This window comes from Paralichthys olivaceus, chromosome 13 (genome assembly GCF_024713975.1).
Source record: "Paralichthys olivaceus isolate ysfri-2021 chromosome 13, ASM2471397v2, whole genome shotgun sequence".
Lineage (NCBI taxonomy): Eukaryota > Metazoa > Chordata > Actinopteri > Pleuronectiformes > Paralichthyidae > Paralichthys > Paralichthys olivaceus.
In genome coordinates, this window is record NC_091105.1 from 8,831,537 (window position 1) to 8,849,534 (window position 17,998).

The following is a 17,998-nucleotide window of genomic DNA, read 5'->3' on the forward strand; positions in this document are numbered from 1 at the left end:
GGCTCACTGTGTTTTATTTATGGTTCCTCAGACAGGCCGCTGCAAACAGAGCTCCTCTGGCTTCTCTTCATGCTGAAGATACTTCAAGGACGCCTCTCTGTGGACAGTGTGGGCTACAGCATCGCTAAGGAGAAACCAGTGATACACTTTGATGCCATGATTTATCAGTGAGGTCTAGGATGTGATTTCTCACTTTTATGAAGGTTCTGTTGGCTTTAACTTAAAGGTGAAAAATATGTTGCACAGTTTTTTAGGTCTCAACATAATGTGACCAAAACCAATTATGATGATGATGTATCTTTTTTCATGTAATAAACATATGAAGTTTATGTATCAAAGAATAAAATGCATTGGTCTAGGGCCAAAAAACGGAAATAGGTTAGGGACAATTTCAAACTTTAAAATTATTCCAAATTAATCCATAATTTTGAAAATGTTGTATATTATCTGACGAATGAACGTTGTCAATTATCATCCTCTTCTCAAAGGTTTCTCTGCATTTGATGATGAAGTCACTCACATGAACCACGCACTATCATGAAACCCATCAATTAACATGTTCTTGTGAGATCGAATGAGGATGTGATTCTCTCCTCCTATATGAATGCTTAATAATAATTAATAACAATAATAATTATTATTGTTATTATAAGGTGCTTTACATGTTGTAAATTGTTACATGTTGAAGAATTGAAGATTTAAATAGGAAACAGATAAAAGAAATTTAAAGGTTTAGAGCATTAAAAAAAATACAAAAATAAAAATGTTGATGATGACAGATGAGAAAATAAATGTACACAATATAAAACTATTACATAAGTTGGAAATATCAGAGCTGGATTAAAATTAAATTAATACAAATAAAAGCTAAAAATGTTATCTGTTCATAGCGATAATAATAATATATTTTTAACATATACATGTAATCGCAATTTAGTCCTGACTTTTTATGCAGAGCTTTATTTCTAATAATTTTAATAATTTTAATAATAATAATAATTTTCTTCTGACTTTTTATTAATAGCTTTCTTTCTGGCGGTTTAAAACCTGAATGAATTATTCATGAGTGTCTACAACCAGCCCAGAGAAACAAAGCTACAGGGGGTGCGGTCTTTCCTGATGCCGAGAACGGAAGCGGAAATTCGGCCATCTCCTCGTACAGTCAAGCTACAGCAGGGTCAGTACACACTTTATTTGGATGTTTATCGCGGTGTGTTGTCCGCAGTTTTTTGACATTCTGGCCGGTTATCGGAGCGCGTGTGTTCCGCACTGACCCGGAGCAGGACGCGTCCTCGGTAAAGCTCGTTCGGTGTCGCTGACCTGTTTCCCAGCTGCGAACTGCCAGCAGCTAGCTGGCTAACTGCTAGCTGGCTAATCTCCACTAGCAACAGCAAGTGATTTCTTCCATCAGTCACGCTGGCAGGTAACCTCCACCTTTGTCTCCAGGCCGGGGGGGGGGGGGATTCACAGCTGTCACCGGGACCTCCGTTAGTCCGATCATTCGCACACAGCCACACTCCTCCGTACCCCTGTGGAAACTTTACCCAGACTCCGGTGGCAAAGTGCTAGCCAACTGTTAGCTCAGGTTAGAATGGGCAGAGTCGCTTGCTAAGTGCTAATGTGAGCTAACAGCATGAAATGACAGCTAACGTGAGTTGGCTAACAAGCTTTACTAAATCCCCCTGAACGAGTGTTTTGTACGTGGACTTCCCTGACTCCAGGTCGCTCTTGTGAACACTGTAGAATAACCTGTTAACTCACTTTGTCAGTGCCAGTTCGCAGTTGCAGGGTGGTTAGCAGAACTAGCACTGGGATCAGGTGGCTAACCAGGGAGGTGTGACAGGGAGAGCTGCGGGTGTGTGTCTGTGGTGATTGTTATCTGTGAGCAGGCTGACAGGGTGGGTGGGGGTGAGTACCCTCCTCATTTGGCTGTGCAGCGTCAACTGCATGCAAGTGAAAGAAAGAATGGACTAACATGGTTTTAACAACAACTCCTCACCTAGTTGAGAGGCTAACAAACAGAGCCTGGGTGTATCTGTGATTACATGACAATTAATCATTTGCCACAGCAGGTCATTGAGCTCAACCCTGGCCAGCAGTGTGCTGATCTGAGTGATGAACCTGTCTGTCGTTGAAGAAGATAGTTATTTTCCTTTGTTGACATGTTTCAGAGCTTTTACACATAAACATTGACACTGGATTTCTCCTCATGGTGTCATACTGCAGAGATATAAGTAATCGAGCAGCCTGAGATGCAAACAGTTTGTTCTGTCCCTTGATCAAAGATTAGTTGCCGTGCCTGAACTTTGGTACAGAGTCCCTGGATGACTGTTGCAATGGTTGCCTTATGGGCCCTTATGCAACATGGTCTCATATTTGTCTGACCTACAAATCTATGCCAGCTAATTGCGCCAGACTAATTTAAATCCCCTTTAAAAGACAGCTGTGTCCTCCTTAATAGTAAGCATAAGTATAAAATACACATTCATCAACTGTAGCAAAGAAATTGCCACTTTGTCCTTTTGTTTTTGGAAAGATGATGGTAAGAGCAGTGGCAAAGCATTATGTTTTGAGTTTATGTTGAATTCCCTCAGGAACTTTTCCAACAACCTCCTCTTTTCTCTTTATTGCTGCCAGAGGATGAACTTTTGGTTTAAAATGCAGATTTTCGCAGTGAGAGGATTCATCTGGTCAGCAACTATATTTCACGCTGCCGTGTTAACAATCAAATACAAACAATGCTCAGATGGTACAGAGGGGTCGAGTCACAAAATCGTTCTCCACGTGCCTTTACACCACAACCAGCAGTAGACAGGTTCATGTGAAATTCTCATCACTGTTCCAGCGTGGCATTACACAAATCATAATTTATTTTTGTTTTGTTGTTGTTTGTTTTTTCCATGCACATGTGCACTTTACATGTAAACTATTTTGAATAACTGACAGGAGAAATTTCATTCAGTTGACAGATGCTCATGTTATACTGTAGTAATATGTCATATATATTTGCATACCTTTTGTCCATCTATTAACTAAAGATTTCTGTGCACCCTCACAGTTGATAATACAGTGGTCATAGTCGTCCACTCTGGATAAATTCCCAATCTCTCTGAGGCTACCAGATTTTGCAGCATGGTAGTATAAATCTAAAAAATATTACTACTTGATATAATGGAAACATTGAAACTTTAGGTTTTGTTTAAAAAACTGTTTTATTTCATATCTCTCTTTTAGGCTTTACTCTGATGGAAAGATGAGGACATTTCTTTTAAATGTGAAAGTACTGACAGGCTGATGGATCAGTTCCTGATATTAAAATGTGTACTTGTGTGAACCTCATGTCTTACTCATTAAATATTTGGCTTCACACTCAGCAAAACGCCCACTGCTCAATTTAAGGTTTGTGAAATTATAAGAAAGAGGAACAATGAGACTCTTTTTCCTGGTCCTTATTGGTTCAGGAGTAGTCTGTTCACACCACCTGATTCTTAACATGTAATTCCATTAAATGCAATCAAAAGCCCTATATTTTCTGGGTCAATGGGCCCTGGCTCTGATAAGTAAGATAAAGCGTATAATATGTTGTAACTCTCAACCATGTGTGTATCAGCAACTAATCATGTGATTTCTGTAGCTGAATATCTCCCTTGTCCTTATTTTATAATGATTACTTTGGAATTATTCAGAGCATTCACTTTATCTTGACTGTTTATTGTTATTTTGTGACAATTGATTTATTTTTAACGTTAATCTCAATCTTGCTCCATAGTTTTCGTCTCCTTACGCCTGTAGTTCGAGATCCAATGTTGCCACAGGAAGAACCAGACAGACTGAGACAAATCACTCCGTGAATGAGTGGTGCGTAAAACAGAAACGAAAGAGACGCCAAACGGAGACACCCTTATTCTGGATCATTCTCGTGTAACAGGTGTGAATGCCGTTGTCTTTCCTCCTCTGCTGATACCTGCATTCACATAAAATGATTGTTACTCATATTACTCTGTATTGTATTGCTTATACTTTACAACGCTTCTTCTCAATCTGCCCTTCAGATTGCAGCAGAACTCGGCGGTCATACTGTTGCCATGTCGACCTCATCGCTACGGCGACAAGTAAAGAACATTGTCCACAACTATTCAGAGGCTGAAATCAAGGTTGAGTGTCTTTTCTCTTTTACACCCACATCGCTCTTATTTTCACAAATGGAGCCCATGAATTTCTGCAACATAAATGAAATCATGTAGCGGCTGATAATCTAATATTTCTTTGAGGCAGCCTCCTCACTCTACCCCCTTCTTCCATGCAGTATGAGCAAATCTAATCAGATTATCCAGTCATTATTTTGTCTCTCTCAAGCTTGTGTCGTGATTGAGTTTGCACTGCTGCTTAGAACAGTGTGGCACATTATCACAGGGTTTTGATGGAAGATAATTGAAGCTTGTCCCCTGCTGTTTGTCCAGGTTAGAGAGGCGACGTCCAATGACCCATGGGGCCCCAGCAGCTCTCTGATGTCAGAGATTGCTGATCTGACGTACAATGTTGTGGCCTTCTCTGAAATCATGAGCATGGTGTGGAAGCGCCTCAATGACCACGGAAAGAACTGGAGACACGTGTACAAGGTAAAAAAACTGTTTACTGACTATTTTATCATACATATTCTTTATACATAATCAATATGTTGTACTAATATTGCATTACATCCTCAGTATGAGTATCAATATTAAAGTATTGGGTTAGAACTTTTATGTGGTGTAATGATGACACCAAAATGTGTCTAAATTCATTATCTAATTACTACACAGTATATAACACTTAATGTATTATCTGTCATACTATTTGTGGCCATGTTGTTATTATGAATTTATACTACCTGAAAATGAACATGTTGCAATAAAATAGGGATTTCATAGTTACCTACCATGTCTATGGCATTTACTTTACCTTCTTTCAGTGTTATTACTGTACAATGTGTTCCTTTTCATGGATTCAATGATTACACAGCAACACTGTGATGATGCAGGATGATTCAGAAGTGTTGAGAAAATCAATTAATTGCTCTCAACCGAGAAAACTAATGAGTATGTTTTTATAGAAGTCCATGAGTAAGCAAGAGCGTGGTTTCAGACACAGCCCAAATATTGCTGTGTTATTAAATGTATGGATTATATGTTTAACTTTGTCATTTGAATGATTTTGTAGTTGTAAGCCTTTTTTAGTTTTTACATTTGAGTTCATTTGTGACTCCCAGTCCTACACTAGCTGTCTGCTATCTATTTGGATGTGAATGGATTTGGACTCTAATAATGTGACATGATAACAGCTTTAATATTTGCATTTCTACTTCCTCTTGTACAGTGGCTCAGTGGTTGTGATTTGTTTTTTCAACAGGCTATGACTCTTATGGAGTACCTGATCAAGACTGGTTCAGAACGTGTTGCCCAACAGTGCCGAGAGAACATATACGCAGTCCAGACCCTCAAGGATTTCCAGTACATAGACAGAGACGGCAAAGACCAGGTACACAAACACGCCCATGCCCACAAAGCCGTACAGACACTCGAAGTGATTAGCGAGTAAGGTCCACCTTTGTGGAATGCAGGCATGCTTCGTCAAACACAGCGCTTGTGGTTTATTCAAGGACAATTCACAACGAGTTTCTGACCTCTTGTGCAAACATACATAGTTATAAAAGTTTTTATGGGTTGTTGATAACTGAAACTGTGGCATGTTGACATGCTTGCTACACTACCAATAATGTGTTCAGTGTAACTAACTGTAGTCGTTTCTAATTTTATGTGATTCTTTAATATTTTACTAATTCTTTCAGGGGGTTAATGTGCGAGAGAAAGCCAAACAGCTGGTGACGCTATTGAAAGATGAGGAGAGACTAAGAGAGGAGAGGATCCACGCCCTTAAAACCAAAGAGAAGATGGCACAGACCTCCAGTGGTGACATGTCTTCTTTAATCATTGATTTAACACAGTACTCACAGTTGCAGTATTGAACTGCAGGGCCCTCAGTTCATTGTATTTGTTAACTTATGACAAGCTTTGTGTTAAGCCTATGTATTTCTACTCCAGCCTCCTCAGCTCCCTCAGCACCTAGCCTGGGGGGCAGTTTGTCACTGGGTTCCCACTCTGGAGGGGCAGATCCTGAGCAGGCGTGGCCACAGAGCACTGGAGAGGAGGACCTGCAGCTCCAGTTGGCTTTGGCGATGAGTAAAGAAGAGGCAGAGCAGGTGAGTCAGAGAAGCCTATTGGAGATACACAAAGTTATGATCTGTTGCATCAGCTATGCACACAGGGGGATATTACTGACATTATTCACTATACAACTAGAATAACCTAGACTTGCTCTCACCATGTAACCCCCTGAACTCCCCCAGCCTGGCACGGACCGTCTGGAGGACACAGAGCTGCGCTATGCACTCACACTCAGCAAAGAGATTCACCAAAAGGTCAGGGAAAGAGAGCGTACCCAGCTGACTGCTCAGCCAGTCAGCAACCGTCTGTGTTTCTGTCAATTTCTCAAAGACACATCATTAACTGATCAATCAAGAAAATCAATTTATCCCTGTAAATGTTGTGTCATTTTCCTCAAGTTTGCAGTTACAGCGAACTGTTGGGATAATTTAGTTTGCAACAATCTCACGTTCTTTCATCGTGCTTGTGCTCATAAAATGAGTGAATAGTAAGTGCTTTTCAAATCCATGTCAAGATGAATTAAAACTTCATAAATGTAAGCACCTAAAAAATTGATTTTTCTGTAATTGTTGAATTTGCATGGCATTGACAAATATTTATCATTATTGACTGAATTTAAAATTGAGTGGCTTATAAACATTGATGATCCTTTCCTCCCTGTTACCCTCTATGATAGCATGCATTCATCTGTAGTCTTGATATGAAATGCACACTTTTCCTTACCTGCTGCACCTCTCTCTTTGTTGCTGTGTTTACTGAGTGCCTATTGTTTGCAAGTGGTTACCTGCCTCCACCCACTGAACCTGTTGACTAGTCCATAACGTAATACAGGGTATTTTAAAGGGTAATGCTGTTGTTATTGTTACTTTAGAGGCATCAAGCGTACAACCTTTTCAGATCTTTTGTAAAAAAAAAAGAAGTATTTCCTCACAGTTAAATCAGTCTGTTGCGCTTTGATAGTCAGTCTTCTTGTAAAGCAAGAGGCGTCAGATGGCATTAGATTGGCATTTCCTGAGTTAATCTGAAAGATCTGTATCAGAGTTTATCATATTATGGGGTTTTGGAAATCTGGTCCTTTGGACTTTTTAATTTTTTTGCTGCCTGTAGAATATATTATACCTCAACTAGACATCTGCATGTAGCTAAAAGAATACATTTCAACTCCAGTATTTTGTTTATGCTTTGGAGTTTTTAAATATTTCATAACCTTCTGAGACAAGCTCTGCCTATTCTTTATGTTACACAGCAAAATAAAACAAGCACTCTTTTTTTTTTTTTTATCTTTGGTTGATTGCAAATAATCATAATTGATTTATCTTAAATTTGCACCTGTTGTGTGCTTTCTAAGGTTGTGTGTCTCACGTTGCTGACATCACACTGTGTGTTATTGGCAGGAGGAGCGACTGCGCAGAGGTGATGACCTGAGACTGCAGATGGCCCTCGAAGAGAGCAGGAGGGAGAAAGCGCAGCCAGAGGAGGTACGAGTAAAATGTATTTTTCTTGATCCGGCTGTGTGACCGGATGGTGGCATGAAGGTGGAACTATAATGTTCCTACAGTTTGTACGGAATGGCAAGATGAAATAAAAGCACTTTGTCCTCTACTGTTTAGCTCTGTGTCTCAATTTGGATCCTTTGTCAGGACAGTTTTATGCAGTACACTGTGCACAAGACACAGTAGTCAGAAGTTCATTGCAATTTTTCTTATGTGATTTATTTGTGAGTGTATCACTTGGCATCTCCACCTACTTCTGTTTTGTGCATTTCCTATTAACTAATCTTAGAATGTGAGCTAAGTGTGTCTTCAGATTTGTGTTTGAATCCAGCTGCATGTTGTAATCTTTTATATATACTCTTGTTCAGAATGCTCTAATGGAGCTGAGTGCCGCGGACCCCTGGGGGGCCCCTGCTGCCGCTGCTGCTGCTGCTATCGCCACTGTTGGCTCTGCAGGTCCCTCGCCTCCACCCTCAGTTCCTGCCCCTGCTGCCTCAGGCCCTTGGGGTGCAGCGCCCGCAGATCCATGGGGAGTAGCATCACCCACATCTCCTACAATTTCTGACCCATGGGGTGAGGGACCCCCACCATCCATAGCACCCCCTCCAGACCCCTGGGGAGAGACATCTAACAGAGTTAACAACGTGGACCCCTGGGGAAGCTCAGGTACGTCATGTATTGCCTCTGTAAGGTTTGTGGAAATGTTCGTATGATTATCTGGAAACAATCGTGATCTGCTCGGTGGATGATAGAGGATGTGAAAACCTCAATTTTTACTCCTCTTCACTCCACCGTTCCATTTCCTGCATAAATAACATCCCTGTTACATTTCCTTTCACGCCACCATGGTGTCATATCTTCTCACCCACTCACATGCTTTCAGTTTGTTATGAGGAAAGCGAGCATGTTAAATCCATTCTCCCTCTGTGTCTAAACCAGGGATTTTATCCTCTTGTTTCTACTCAGGACTGACTGTGGCTGTGTCTCAACCAGAGATCTCTCTTCTCTTGCCCTTTTGTGCCCTTTTAATAAATGGGATAGCTCTTTATTATCTCTCCTTTGCCTCCACTGAGCTTAATACATTAAATATTTTAAACTATCATAGTGGACAGACATTTGAAATCTACCTTCATCTGTCCACATCAGTCCAGTCAGTGGTATCAGAGGTTAAGGAGAGAACTATCACTGTTGGAAACCAGCCCAGCTTCCTGCTCCCTCCTTGTTGTGGATTGTACTTGTAAGGTGTTGTGTTAACCCTCCCCTCCACTGCGTCTCCTCCCCTCCCCTGTAGCTGTGACCCCCCCAAGTGCCGACCCCTGGGGCCCCTCAGTGCCTCCCAGCACTTCCTCCTCAGGGGGGCCAGTAGACCCCTGGGCAAGCGACGGGCCTCTCCCTGTCTCTGACCTTGTCAACTCTGACATCTGGAGTGGCAACGCCAAACAAACTAATGGCACAGGTACATTCACACTTAAAGCTCCATGGACTCACAAACACCAAGGTACTGGTACATTTTCATAGATGACACATAAAACTACAGACTTTTCCAGTGCATGTTCACAGAACAGTTGTATTGTCCTACATTTCATCTTCCTCTAGTATGTGTTGTAATGCTGTTTTCATGTTGTGCTCTATTAGTTAAAATTTTACTTTCAGTGCCTGACTTGTTCCTTGTTGTTTTTCTCCTTCATGCCCCCCCTCAGGAGACCCAGAGCGAAGAGGCTCCTCTGCAACAGGCTGTGACAGCACAGGTTCACCCGTGCCCTTTGACCTGTCATCTCTCGGTTCATCCCTTCCTGTTCGTAAAACGCCAGAGTCCTTCCTCGGCCCCAATGCAGCGCTGGTGGATCTCGATTCCCTGGTGTCATCTAAACCCAAACCCAAACAGCCGCCACCCCCCTCTATCTCTTCCTCATCAGCGCACAATCCTTTCCTCCAGAACATAGGTTAGTTATAGCTATCGCATTAACTGAGTGTAAGAAGAGAAAAAACTTTTGAAGACTGAAAGATGAGATTGTACTGAAAATGTTCTGCATAAATAAATAGACCCTGGAGAGCCACATTAATTATACAGGTTAAGATGCTATCATCAAGTTGTTCATATTCATAATTAAATTCAAGGAAATGCAGCTGGCAGAAAAAGGCCATTAGAATAAAATGCTGTCCAAAAGGATTAAATTAAATGTCTGTAACCATAATGCACTCTCGTTGACTCAGGAAAGTAGAAAGTTTTGCTGGAAAAAAACTTTGTTGGTCCGAAACACTGAGGCTGTCATAGAATAAAATGAGACAAGATAAATACCCAGAACATATTTGGCTGCACCCTTTATGGATGTGCAAAATTGAAGATTCAACTGTTACTTTTTTTCCATGTAGACAAAGTTTGTGCATTGGTCACAGTTCAGTTATGAAATCCTAACGCACCATGAAGCATCTCTATCTCCTCTGCTGGGCTGCTGACAGTCTGGTCAGCTGGTTTTATCTCAGGGAGTTTCCCATTACTAGTATGAAGTTCGTAAAGCGAAGCCGAGAGTATCAGAGTGAACAGAAAGTTGAACTCCCTGATGTAATAGTAACTGTTTGCTCCGTCTATAAAGAAGGTTGAATGTAGAATAGGAGTAAAGCTGATCCTCCACTGAGAGGGAGCTGGTAGGTTCTTTTCCTGTAAATCCTGTTTTATTTAATGTTAAGAGAAATTTAGAAATGTGTCTGTTAAATGAGAAGCCACATACTTACCTGGTAAAACTGCCATAACTGTGAATTTGATTGTATATTACTTTGTACTCATGATAAATATTCTCTGTATTTTGCTTGATGATTCAGATTCTTATCAATGTAACTAAGTTTAATGTTAGGTGCACACGTTAATGTCAGAGTTCAGATAAACTTCAGCAGGTGAATGGTGTGACCCCAGTGTGCAGAGTTTGACCCCACAAAACTATGAGATGTGAAAGTAAGAGTGACCTGAGCTTTTCCTGTGCTGTCTAACCATCACCTCTGACCCTCAGGCTCATCTCCTGCTCCTGGTATGGCCGTAACTCCAGGCAGCACCATCTCCAGTCGGGGGGTCTCTCCAATACCTGCCTCCTCCAATCCGTTTGGCGTGGCCCCGCCCATGACCTCCATCTCGCCTCAGCCCTCATCACTTGGCCTGAGTGGCCTCCGCACCAGTCCTGTGCCTCCCAATCCCATGCTGGGCATGGTGCAACCCGTAATGGGCATGGGGCCAATGAGTGTGGGTATGGGTGCTCCAGGAATGGGCCTGGGCATGATGCAGGCCAGTCCCATGGGCATGCCCTACAGCGGTCTCTCCCCTATGGCGCCCCCTGGCTCGGCTCTCTTGGGGCCCGGAGGTGCAGGACCTCCTCAGCTGATTTTGGGTGGGCCCACTGGAACAGGAGGGTTGATGGGGGCAGGTGGATCAGTTGGAGGCGGAGGAACGACGGGAGCAAGCACCAACCCTTTTCTTCTTTGAGGAAGTGTCACCACTCCTTCGCTCACCTGTTTCAACCTCCTCAGTCGTATCTGCTGCCCCCATCATTCACCCCCCTTCAACACAATTTGTGTCCAAAAAGAAAAATGTCTACATCTCTATATTTCAAGAAAAGAAAGAAAAAAAACAAAAAATCAAATTTTCAGTTTCTTTTTCTTCAAAAGCATTATTTCATTTCAGCATAATTTTCCACATTTAGTTACTTTCATTTCAGTTTGGGTTATTTTGGGGTGGGAAATAGAGATATATTTATTTTGTTTTAATCCTTTTCTGCTCTGTATTGTTTTTCATGTTGTGTTTAATTTTTTTTCAGTCCTGTCTAAGATGAAGGTAAGTCTGTGAGAGCAGGAGGCTTTTTCAGTAGTGTCACTCTTTTCTAATATTACTGCACTGAGAGAGAGACAATGGGAGAGGGGACATAGCCACTAACAAACTGAACAGAGAAACTCTTGTACCTGCCTCTTCCTCTTTTCTCCCTCTGCAATGAAAACAAACACTGAATCACTGAGGTGCAACGAGTGCATGAGGGATGACTTTTAATGAACTCCAGACTGAGATACGGACTGAAAATACTGCATTAACATTTCAGGCACAATGTGGTCAAATATTTTCAATTATTTCACTTTCAATTTAATTTAATGTTAAATGTAATTTATTTTTTTCCAATTTTGGAAACAAATAAACAAGGAAAATCAAACACGATGATGCCATTTAAATCAAATGCTTATTTTCTTTTTTCTTACCAATTGTTGAAAACTAAAGAAAGCTCTGACGCCTGTGATCTGATGAGAAAAATTATCTTTGTTGAATGTGTGTGTGTGTGTGTGTGTGTGTGTGTGTGTGTGTTTGTATGACAACATGAAGGCTCGTGTGTGTGCGAGTATGCAATAGTGCAGATGCCTGTTTCTGTGTATATGTATCAATATCTGTCTCTATTTTTTCTGTCCGATCTTATTTCAGTGACTCAGAGAGAACAAAATTCACATCAGTTTTATTTTTAAAAATAGTCACTTGTATTAATATTATATAATGTTGGGATTTCAAATGAGGTATTATAAGGGTCACACATTTCTCTGCCAACACATATTTTTTTCTCCTTTGTTAATCAAAAACATTTGGTTTATTTTTTTATTTTTTTCCAATCACATTTCAAATGGCATCCCTGGTGCTCAGGTGTCCGATCACTGCTGCCCTCGTTCCATCCCTCGTCCCTTTGGGGGGGGAGGGAGAGCTACTGATGCTTCTCAAGAAAAAAGAAAAGACAATTATTTCAATGAAAGAAGAAAAAACAGGGACTTGACGACATGCTCCATGCTGTTATTTTAATTTAGTTAGATGAATTTATTGTTATTTTATATCAACAAGAAAAATATCTTTTATTGGGTAAGGTTGAATTTTGTGTGGTGTTGACTGTGAACATTCACATTTGAAAAGTAAATGGAAAAAAGAAATTTATGAAATAAAATAAAACACAGGACATATTTGGCTTGTTTCATGTTTGCTCTGTAAATAACATATATTTACACATTGTTTTTTTACTGCTGCAGTGTACAGTACGGTTACAAGAATAAGTTTACACTTTATTTTCTTTGGTGAACATGTTTATAAAAGTACAGTCCATTAGAAAAGAACACCCTGATAATTACCTGCAGAAGATACACCATACAGAACTTATTACAGCATATGAATTTGAATACAGGTGATAAAAGTTTAACCTTGAAAACAGCATTCAGTCTTATGTGACTCATCAAGATCCCAAACTTGCTCTCAGAGAAGCTCTAAGATTTAAAACCAGTGAGGCAGCCTCTGCATAGAGTTTAGTGTTCACGGCTGTAAAGAGTCACGTGTCTTTGTAGAGTTGTGTTCGACCCATGTCACTGACGGCGACGGTCAACCGAGCAGAGAATCCCAGTCAAAGTCATCCTGGATCTCCTCACTGTTGCTGTGCAGATTCTTTAATGGAGGACGCTGTCGTGGTGCCGCAGAGTGAGGCTGCATCCCAGCTGAAACAGAAACATGGGAGAAGTTAGAGGAAGTGAGACAGTTTACAACAGTGAGACCAATGTGGTCAACAGCAACTTAAAGGTTAGGGTCACATTTTCTCATGCGTATCTTAGAATCACATGTCCATGTGTACGTTAAGAGTCTTTGGTTACTACGATAACTAGAGCCTGAACAAATAACTTTAGGGGGAAGAGAATTAAATATTTTTAGAAACAATATATAGACTAATATTCTTTCTTTTTAATATGGCAATAAGTCCTATGATGTCATTATCAAACCATTATGACAATGTAATTATAAAGTTCAAGCATAAACATTAATATAATTAAATATGAATACAAAGAAAATACAACCAAATATATGGACTTGAATTAAGAAAATTATTTTAAAGGTTCAGTATGTGGGATATAGGTGAAATTGATCTATTGACAGAAATTGAATATAAAATAATCCTAGTGATGTTTTCATCTAAATTGTACAAATTGTTGTTTTGTTTACCCTAGAATGGGCCCTTTTTATTTTAATACTTGATACTTTCATAGGGGCAGTACCTCTCAGCTCAAAATGGAAAAACTACACCCTTTTTGAGTTTTTATGACAAATGAAGCAACCACAGGTTCTCTGTCATGTTTGGAAGGGGGAGGGGAGGGGTGTCCATCTACAACATGCAACTTCAACTTCAGATGTCAAAAGAGAAACTGATGCAACTGTTTCCAGCTCTTACCAGTTGTGTTTGCAGGCTGCGTCAGCTGTGGTCTTTGAAGGCCTGGTCCCTGCATGTGCAGAGGCCTCCTGGGCAGCTGTGCTCCGATGGCAGGGGGAACTGTGGGAGCGTACGGGAGGGGTGACGGGTGGGTGAGGCTGGCGAGGGTCGGAGGCAGATTGGAGGTGAAGGGTGCGGCTTGCAAGGGGTGAGGTGCGCCGAGGGCTAGTGGGGAGTTATTCCCAGAGTTGATCATGCCTTTCTGAGTGAAGAAGCGGTTCAGAGAGTCACAGAGGGAGGTGAAGATCGCCGGGTCCAGGGCCCAGTCACACAGCTCCGCCTGCCGCATGCTCTCCAGCAGGTCTGGAGACAGAACATGAGGGAAATGTTAACAGACAGTAATTCATCGAGAGAACCGTTAAAAAAAGTTTCTATCATTTTGCAAAGGTCTCATTAATTATTGTTAGTATCCAGTCTGGATAAGTTTTGTTTGGATGAGTTGTGAAAGATACACATTTAAAATGGTCAGTTCACCAAAATAAAGAATAGCATCAGATGCGTCAATCTTCAGGTTGTCACATTATTTGCAAAGGTATTTTGAAAAATGTGTGGACCCTGGTTTTGTAGCTATACTGAGGTAAAAATCATTTCTCACATTTGAACTATCTTGGTTTTTATCTGTGGAGATCCATCGAAATAAAGGGTCGATCGACAAAGTTAGCATCAGAGAGGTGATCTAACAGCCGATTTCTTTACAAGATAAAACCCAAACCAACTCCAAAGGAAAGGCAGAACACAATTTTGGTGAACTAACTATTTTAATTAGACAGTGGAAAAGAGCACAGACCTGGGTGACCAGACAGGTCTATGTTTGCCCAGTCCAGATTGCTGGCGATGCGGAAGCTCTGCTTCAGAGAATCTGGGTTGCTGAACCAATCAGGTGGCACCGCTGAGGCGGAAGAGAGGAGGGTAGCTTTAAAAAGCAATGAAAATATGTATGTGTTTTGTGGCTTTAAAACAATTTGAGCATTGATAAGACTCACTGTATTGTAGTGGAGGGTGTGCAAGTGGAACAGCTGGAGCAGCTGGAGGAGCTGGTGGAGGTGGTGGAGGTGGTGGAGGGTGAGGAGACAGTGGCAGCAGAGTTGGAGTGTGGAGTGGGGTAGTCAGGGGAGAAACATCCGCTGGACAGAAAAGAAAACCGAAGTTATTGATCCAGACTGTTTGTATGTGTGCAATGTGTCATTTATACAACTCATACTCACACTGAGAGCCTCCCCTCTCTCGCATCGTCTTGACCAGAGACTTGAACGATGCATACAGGTCTGGTAAATTCAGCTCATCAAAGGTGAAACGCAGTGGGGGATCAGTGGAGGAGTTGAATGAGACAACAACAGGGGCGGCAACAGATGAATGGACAGCAGATGCTGAAGAGGGAGCCGACACTGTGCAAACAGGCACAGGGGCCACGTTAGGAGAATAGGAGAAAGTGGAAACAGGTACAGGTCCTGGATTAGCAGGAAAGGACAGAGCTGCAACACAGAAGGAGGGAGCAGCTGGAGAAGCTGTAGACATGTTGACAGCAGATGGAGGTGGATAGGGAGGTGGAAAGGAATTCATGGAGGACATAGGGGCCGCAGGTGGAGTAGCTACAGGTGGACAAGAGATGGTGCTTGGCATGTAGGGTGACGGTTGCTGTGAATACAAAAGATGACACTTTGATATGATGTTCATTTCAAAAGCATTCAGTGAAGTCTGTGTTTGAAAAAAGTTAGGGGAGTGGTTCCACCTTGCGTGGGGGAGGAGAGAGGGAGGCAGACCGGGGTGACTGCTGCTCGATGGCTCCCAGTGGCTCCGTGTTTAGAAGCTGGTGGTCAGAGAGGGAGGTCGTTCGGGGTGGATGAGGGGAGGGTCCTCTGTCCGCTTGGATCCCTCGTACTTCAGGAACCTATAAGACAAAAGAGAACTCTTCTAAGTAACAGTAGCAGTACACATAAACTTTGAAAGGTTTACTCAAATAAGAAGATGTAAACATGTTCACTAAATTCTGTCCAGACAGGTTAACAGGTTTGAGACATCTGCCTCCACCAGATTTCAGTCCAGACAAAGTACATATGGTCAGCTGTTTTCATAGGGGCCATTTCTTTTAGCAGAAAGTTGTTCCTATGAGAACCTTCGACAGTGTGTTCTGCAGATGACCCAAAGTCACGCCATTATTTCAGGAAAGAAAAAAATAAAAGTACTTTCTCTTTTAAATTCACTAGATATGGATTTTTATTTGGATCTGTTGAATCCTCTAAACATTTCAGATTTTTTCACAGAGATCCACAAGGTAGGCTATTCTCACACGATGTTGAGGAAAGGCTCCAAACATTCCTGGATTGCTCTTATTCGCACCAAAATATGTCTTTTTCCTTGGGTCAAGCCCCCTCCATCCACAAACATTCATGGAAATCACTTCAGCAGTTTAATCTTGCCAACAACCAAACACAGTTGAAAAAACTAACGTCATTGGTGGAGGTAATAAGTGTTTTGTAGTAAACCTGCTTTGGAAATGTATTTAAGTTCAAATCTTTTGTTTCTCAAAGTAAAGTTAAGATACTAAATTGCATAAAATATATTGGCTGAGTCAGTGAAGATTACATACATCCTGCCGCTCCTCGTCTTCCTCTGGATATGGACGTTTAGGTGCTCGCATTTGATTCCCCTCTGCAGGTCCGTCCATCGTCCAATAGGAACCCTACAAACACAGTACAAGTAACTTTACGCTCTTTCAATTTTCATCTCACATGATGCAAATACCAATATAACATCAGTACATGAAGGGTAATTCACCTTTCCTGGGTCGCTCTGTGGCCGAGGAACTTTCCTGAAGCATTTATTCAGAGACAGATTGTGGCGGATGGAGTTCTGTTAACAATACACATGATGAAATAAGTCACTCCTGCATTAGCTGCTGAGACATTTTTAAAATGTGTAACCAAACTTTAAACATGCTTATATTTGAGTTACTAACAATATGTCACTGTACTGTAAAGATTACCTTCCATCCACGGCCTGCTCGGCTGTAGTAAGGGAAAGTGTCACTGATCCAGGTGTAGATGTCATTCAAACTCAGCTTCCTCTCAGGTGCAGCTGCTATCGCCATGGCAATGAGCGTAGCATAGCTTTGAGGGGGTTTCCCTTTACAGTTAGAAGGGGAGGGGTCCTGCACAGAGGGTAGGAAATCTCCCCTCTCCCTCCCTCTGTCTTTCTTCTTTTCCCTCTCTCCAACTCCACTTCCTCTTTCTTTCCCCGAGCGCAAGCTGCTGATTCCCAGCTGAGGCAGCCAGTCAATACTAGTGAGGCTTGAGTCCAAGTCAGAGGACATTGTCTCTTGTGTCCAGGGTCTGAGGGATTAGAGGAGGAAGTGCTGGATCAAAATGTCTTTAACTTTTTGTTTATCTTGGGCTCTAATGACGGAAACAGAGAAATGCTGTAGTAGACTCGTCAGCCTGTAATGTAACACTGTCAACCATTCTGTTTCTGTACTTCCAGTCAGTGTCAAACAGGTTCACACACAGGACACACTATTCACTAGCACTGACATTGCATGAAGGTGTCTACACATGATTGCCCCAGTTCCACTTATATTCTCCAGTTTCTGAGGAAGAAGAATGACTTGCTTACCTATCTGTAGGCACTCGAGGCCCAAGGCCTTACAAAGTGTTAATATTTGATGTCATCAGCTGTGCACAACTGCAAACTGGTTCCCGTCGTGCTCTTCAGATCTTTGTCTTCATCACGCTGATCCCCACAAGGCCTCAATTCATACCTTTGGCTTGTTAAAGTTTGTGTACTTTTGAAGGAATACACACAAAAACTTATCCGAGAGCTTCCTTTTTCTCTCCCTCCCTTCCCCCCCCCTCCCACTGACTACCAGAATGACATAACTCGCTCCTCCTCCTATGTGACCTCACTCTTTGTGCCCTGCCTATGTGAGCTAGTCCCACCTCTTCAGCTTTCACCAACATTTTCTCTAGCGGAGGGCGTGTCAAGTTCTCAGAGAAAACAGAGAAACAAACCTGAAAGTTTTGTTCCTCATCCTGTCACACAGCACAAGGGT

General features: G+C 41.7%; 2 protein-coding genes across 10 annotated transcripts; one reads left to right on the forward strand and one right to left on the reverse strand.

Moving 5' to 3' along the window:
* The first annotated feature begins 1,069 nt into the window (after positions 1 to 1,069).
* On the forward strand, positions 1,070 to 12,666 carry epn1a (epsin 1a). Of its 6 annotated transcripts, XM_069537182.1 has the most exons (14): positions 3,064 to 3,135; positions 3,235 to 3,399; positions 3,770 to 3,928; positions 4,053 to 4,154; positions 4,461 to 4,619; positions 5,389 to 5,517; positions 5,828 to 5,948; positions 6,081 to 6,238; positions 6,386 to 6,457; positions 7,598 to 7,681; positions 8,065 to 8,362; positions 8,988 to 9,152; positions 9,397 to 9,639; positions 10,702 to 12,666. In XM_069537182.1, the coding sequence occupies exons 4-14, from the start codon at positions 4,086 to 4,088 to the stop codon at positions 11,166 to 11,168; spliced, it is 1,965 nt and encodes a 654-aa protein (XP_069393283.1). In that variant the 5' UTR covers positions 3,064 to 3,135; positions 3,235 to 3,399; positions 3,770 to 3,928; positions 4,053 to 4,085; the 3' UTR covers positions 11,169 to 12,666. The 6 variants fall into 6 exon arrangements, with proteins under 6 accessions (XP_019948537.1, XP_019948539.1, XP_019948538.1 ...); XM_020092978.2 differs by lacking the exons at positions 3,064 to 3,135; positions 3,235 to 3,399 and adding an exon at positions 1,070 to 1,177; XM_020092979.2 differs by lacking the exons at positions 3,064 to 3,135; positions 3,235 to 3,399 and adding an exon at positions 1,123 to 1,423.
* Positions 12,495 to 17,830, reverse strand: foxj2 (forkhead box J2). 4 transcript variants are annotated; one of them, XM_069537185.1, is made up of 10 exons: positions 17,563 to 17,830; positions 16,937 to 17,282; positions 16,729 to 16,803; positions 16,541 to 16,633; positions 15,683 to 15,841; positions 15,159 to 15,588; positions 14,937 to 15,077; positions 14,741 to 14,842; positions 13,915 to 14,256; positions 12,495 to 13,189 (listed from the first exon to the last, which is right to left on the reverse strand). In XM_069537185.1, exons 2-10 carry the CDS (start codon positions 17,261 to 17,263, stop codon positions 13,077 to 13,079), a joined length of 1,782 nt encoding a protein of 593 aa, XP_069393286.1. In that variant the 5' UTR covers positions 17,264 to 17,282; positions 17,563 to 17,830; the 3' UTR covers positions 12,495 to 13,076. The 4 variants fall into 4 exon arrangements, with proteins under 4 accessions (XP_069393286.1, XP_019948550.2, XP_019948551.2 ...); XM_020092991.2 differs by having other exon boundaries at positions 14,741 to 14,866; XM_020092992.2 differs by having other exon boundaries at positions 15,159 to 15,609.
* Between the last annotated feature and the right edge of the window lie 168 nt (positions 17,831 to 17,998).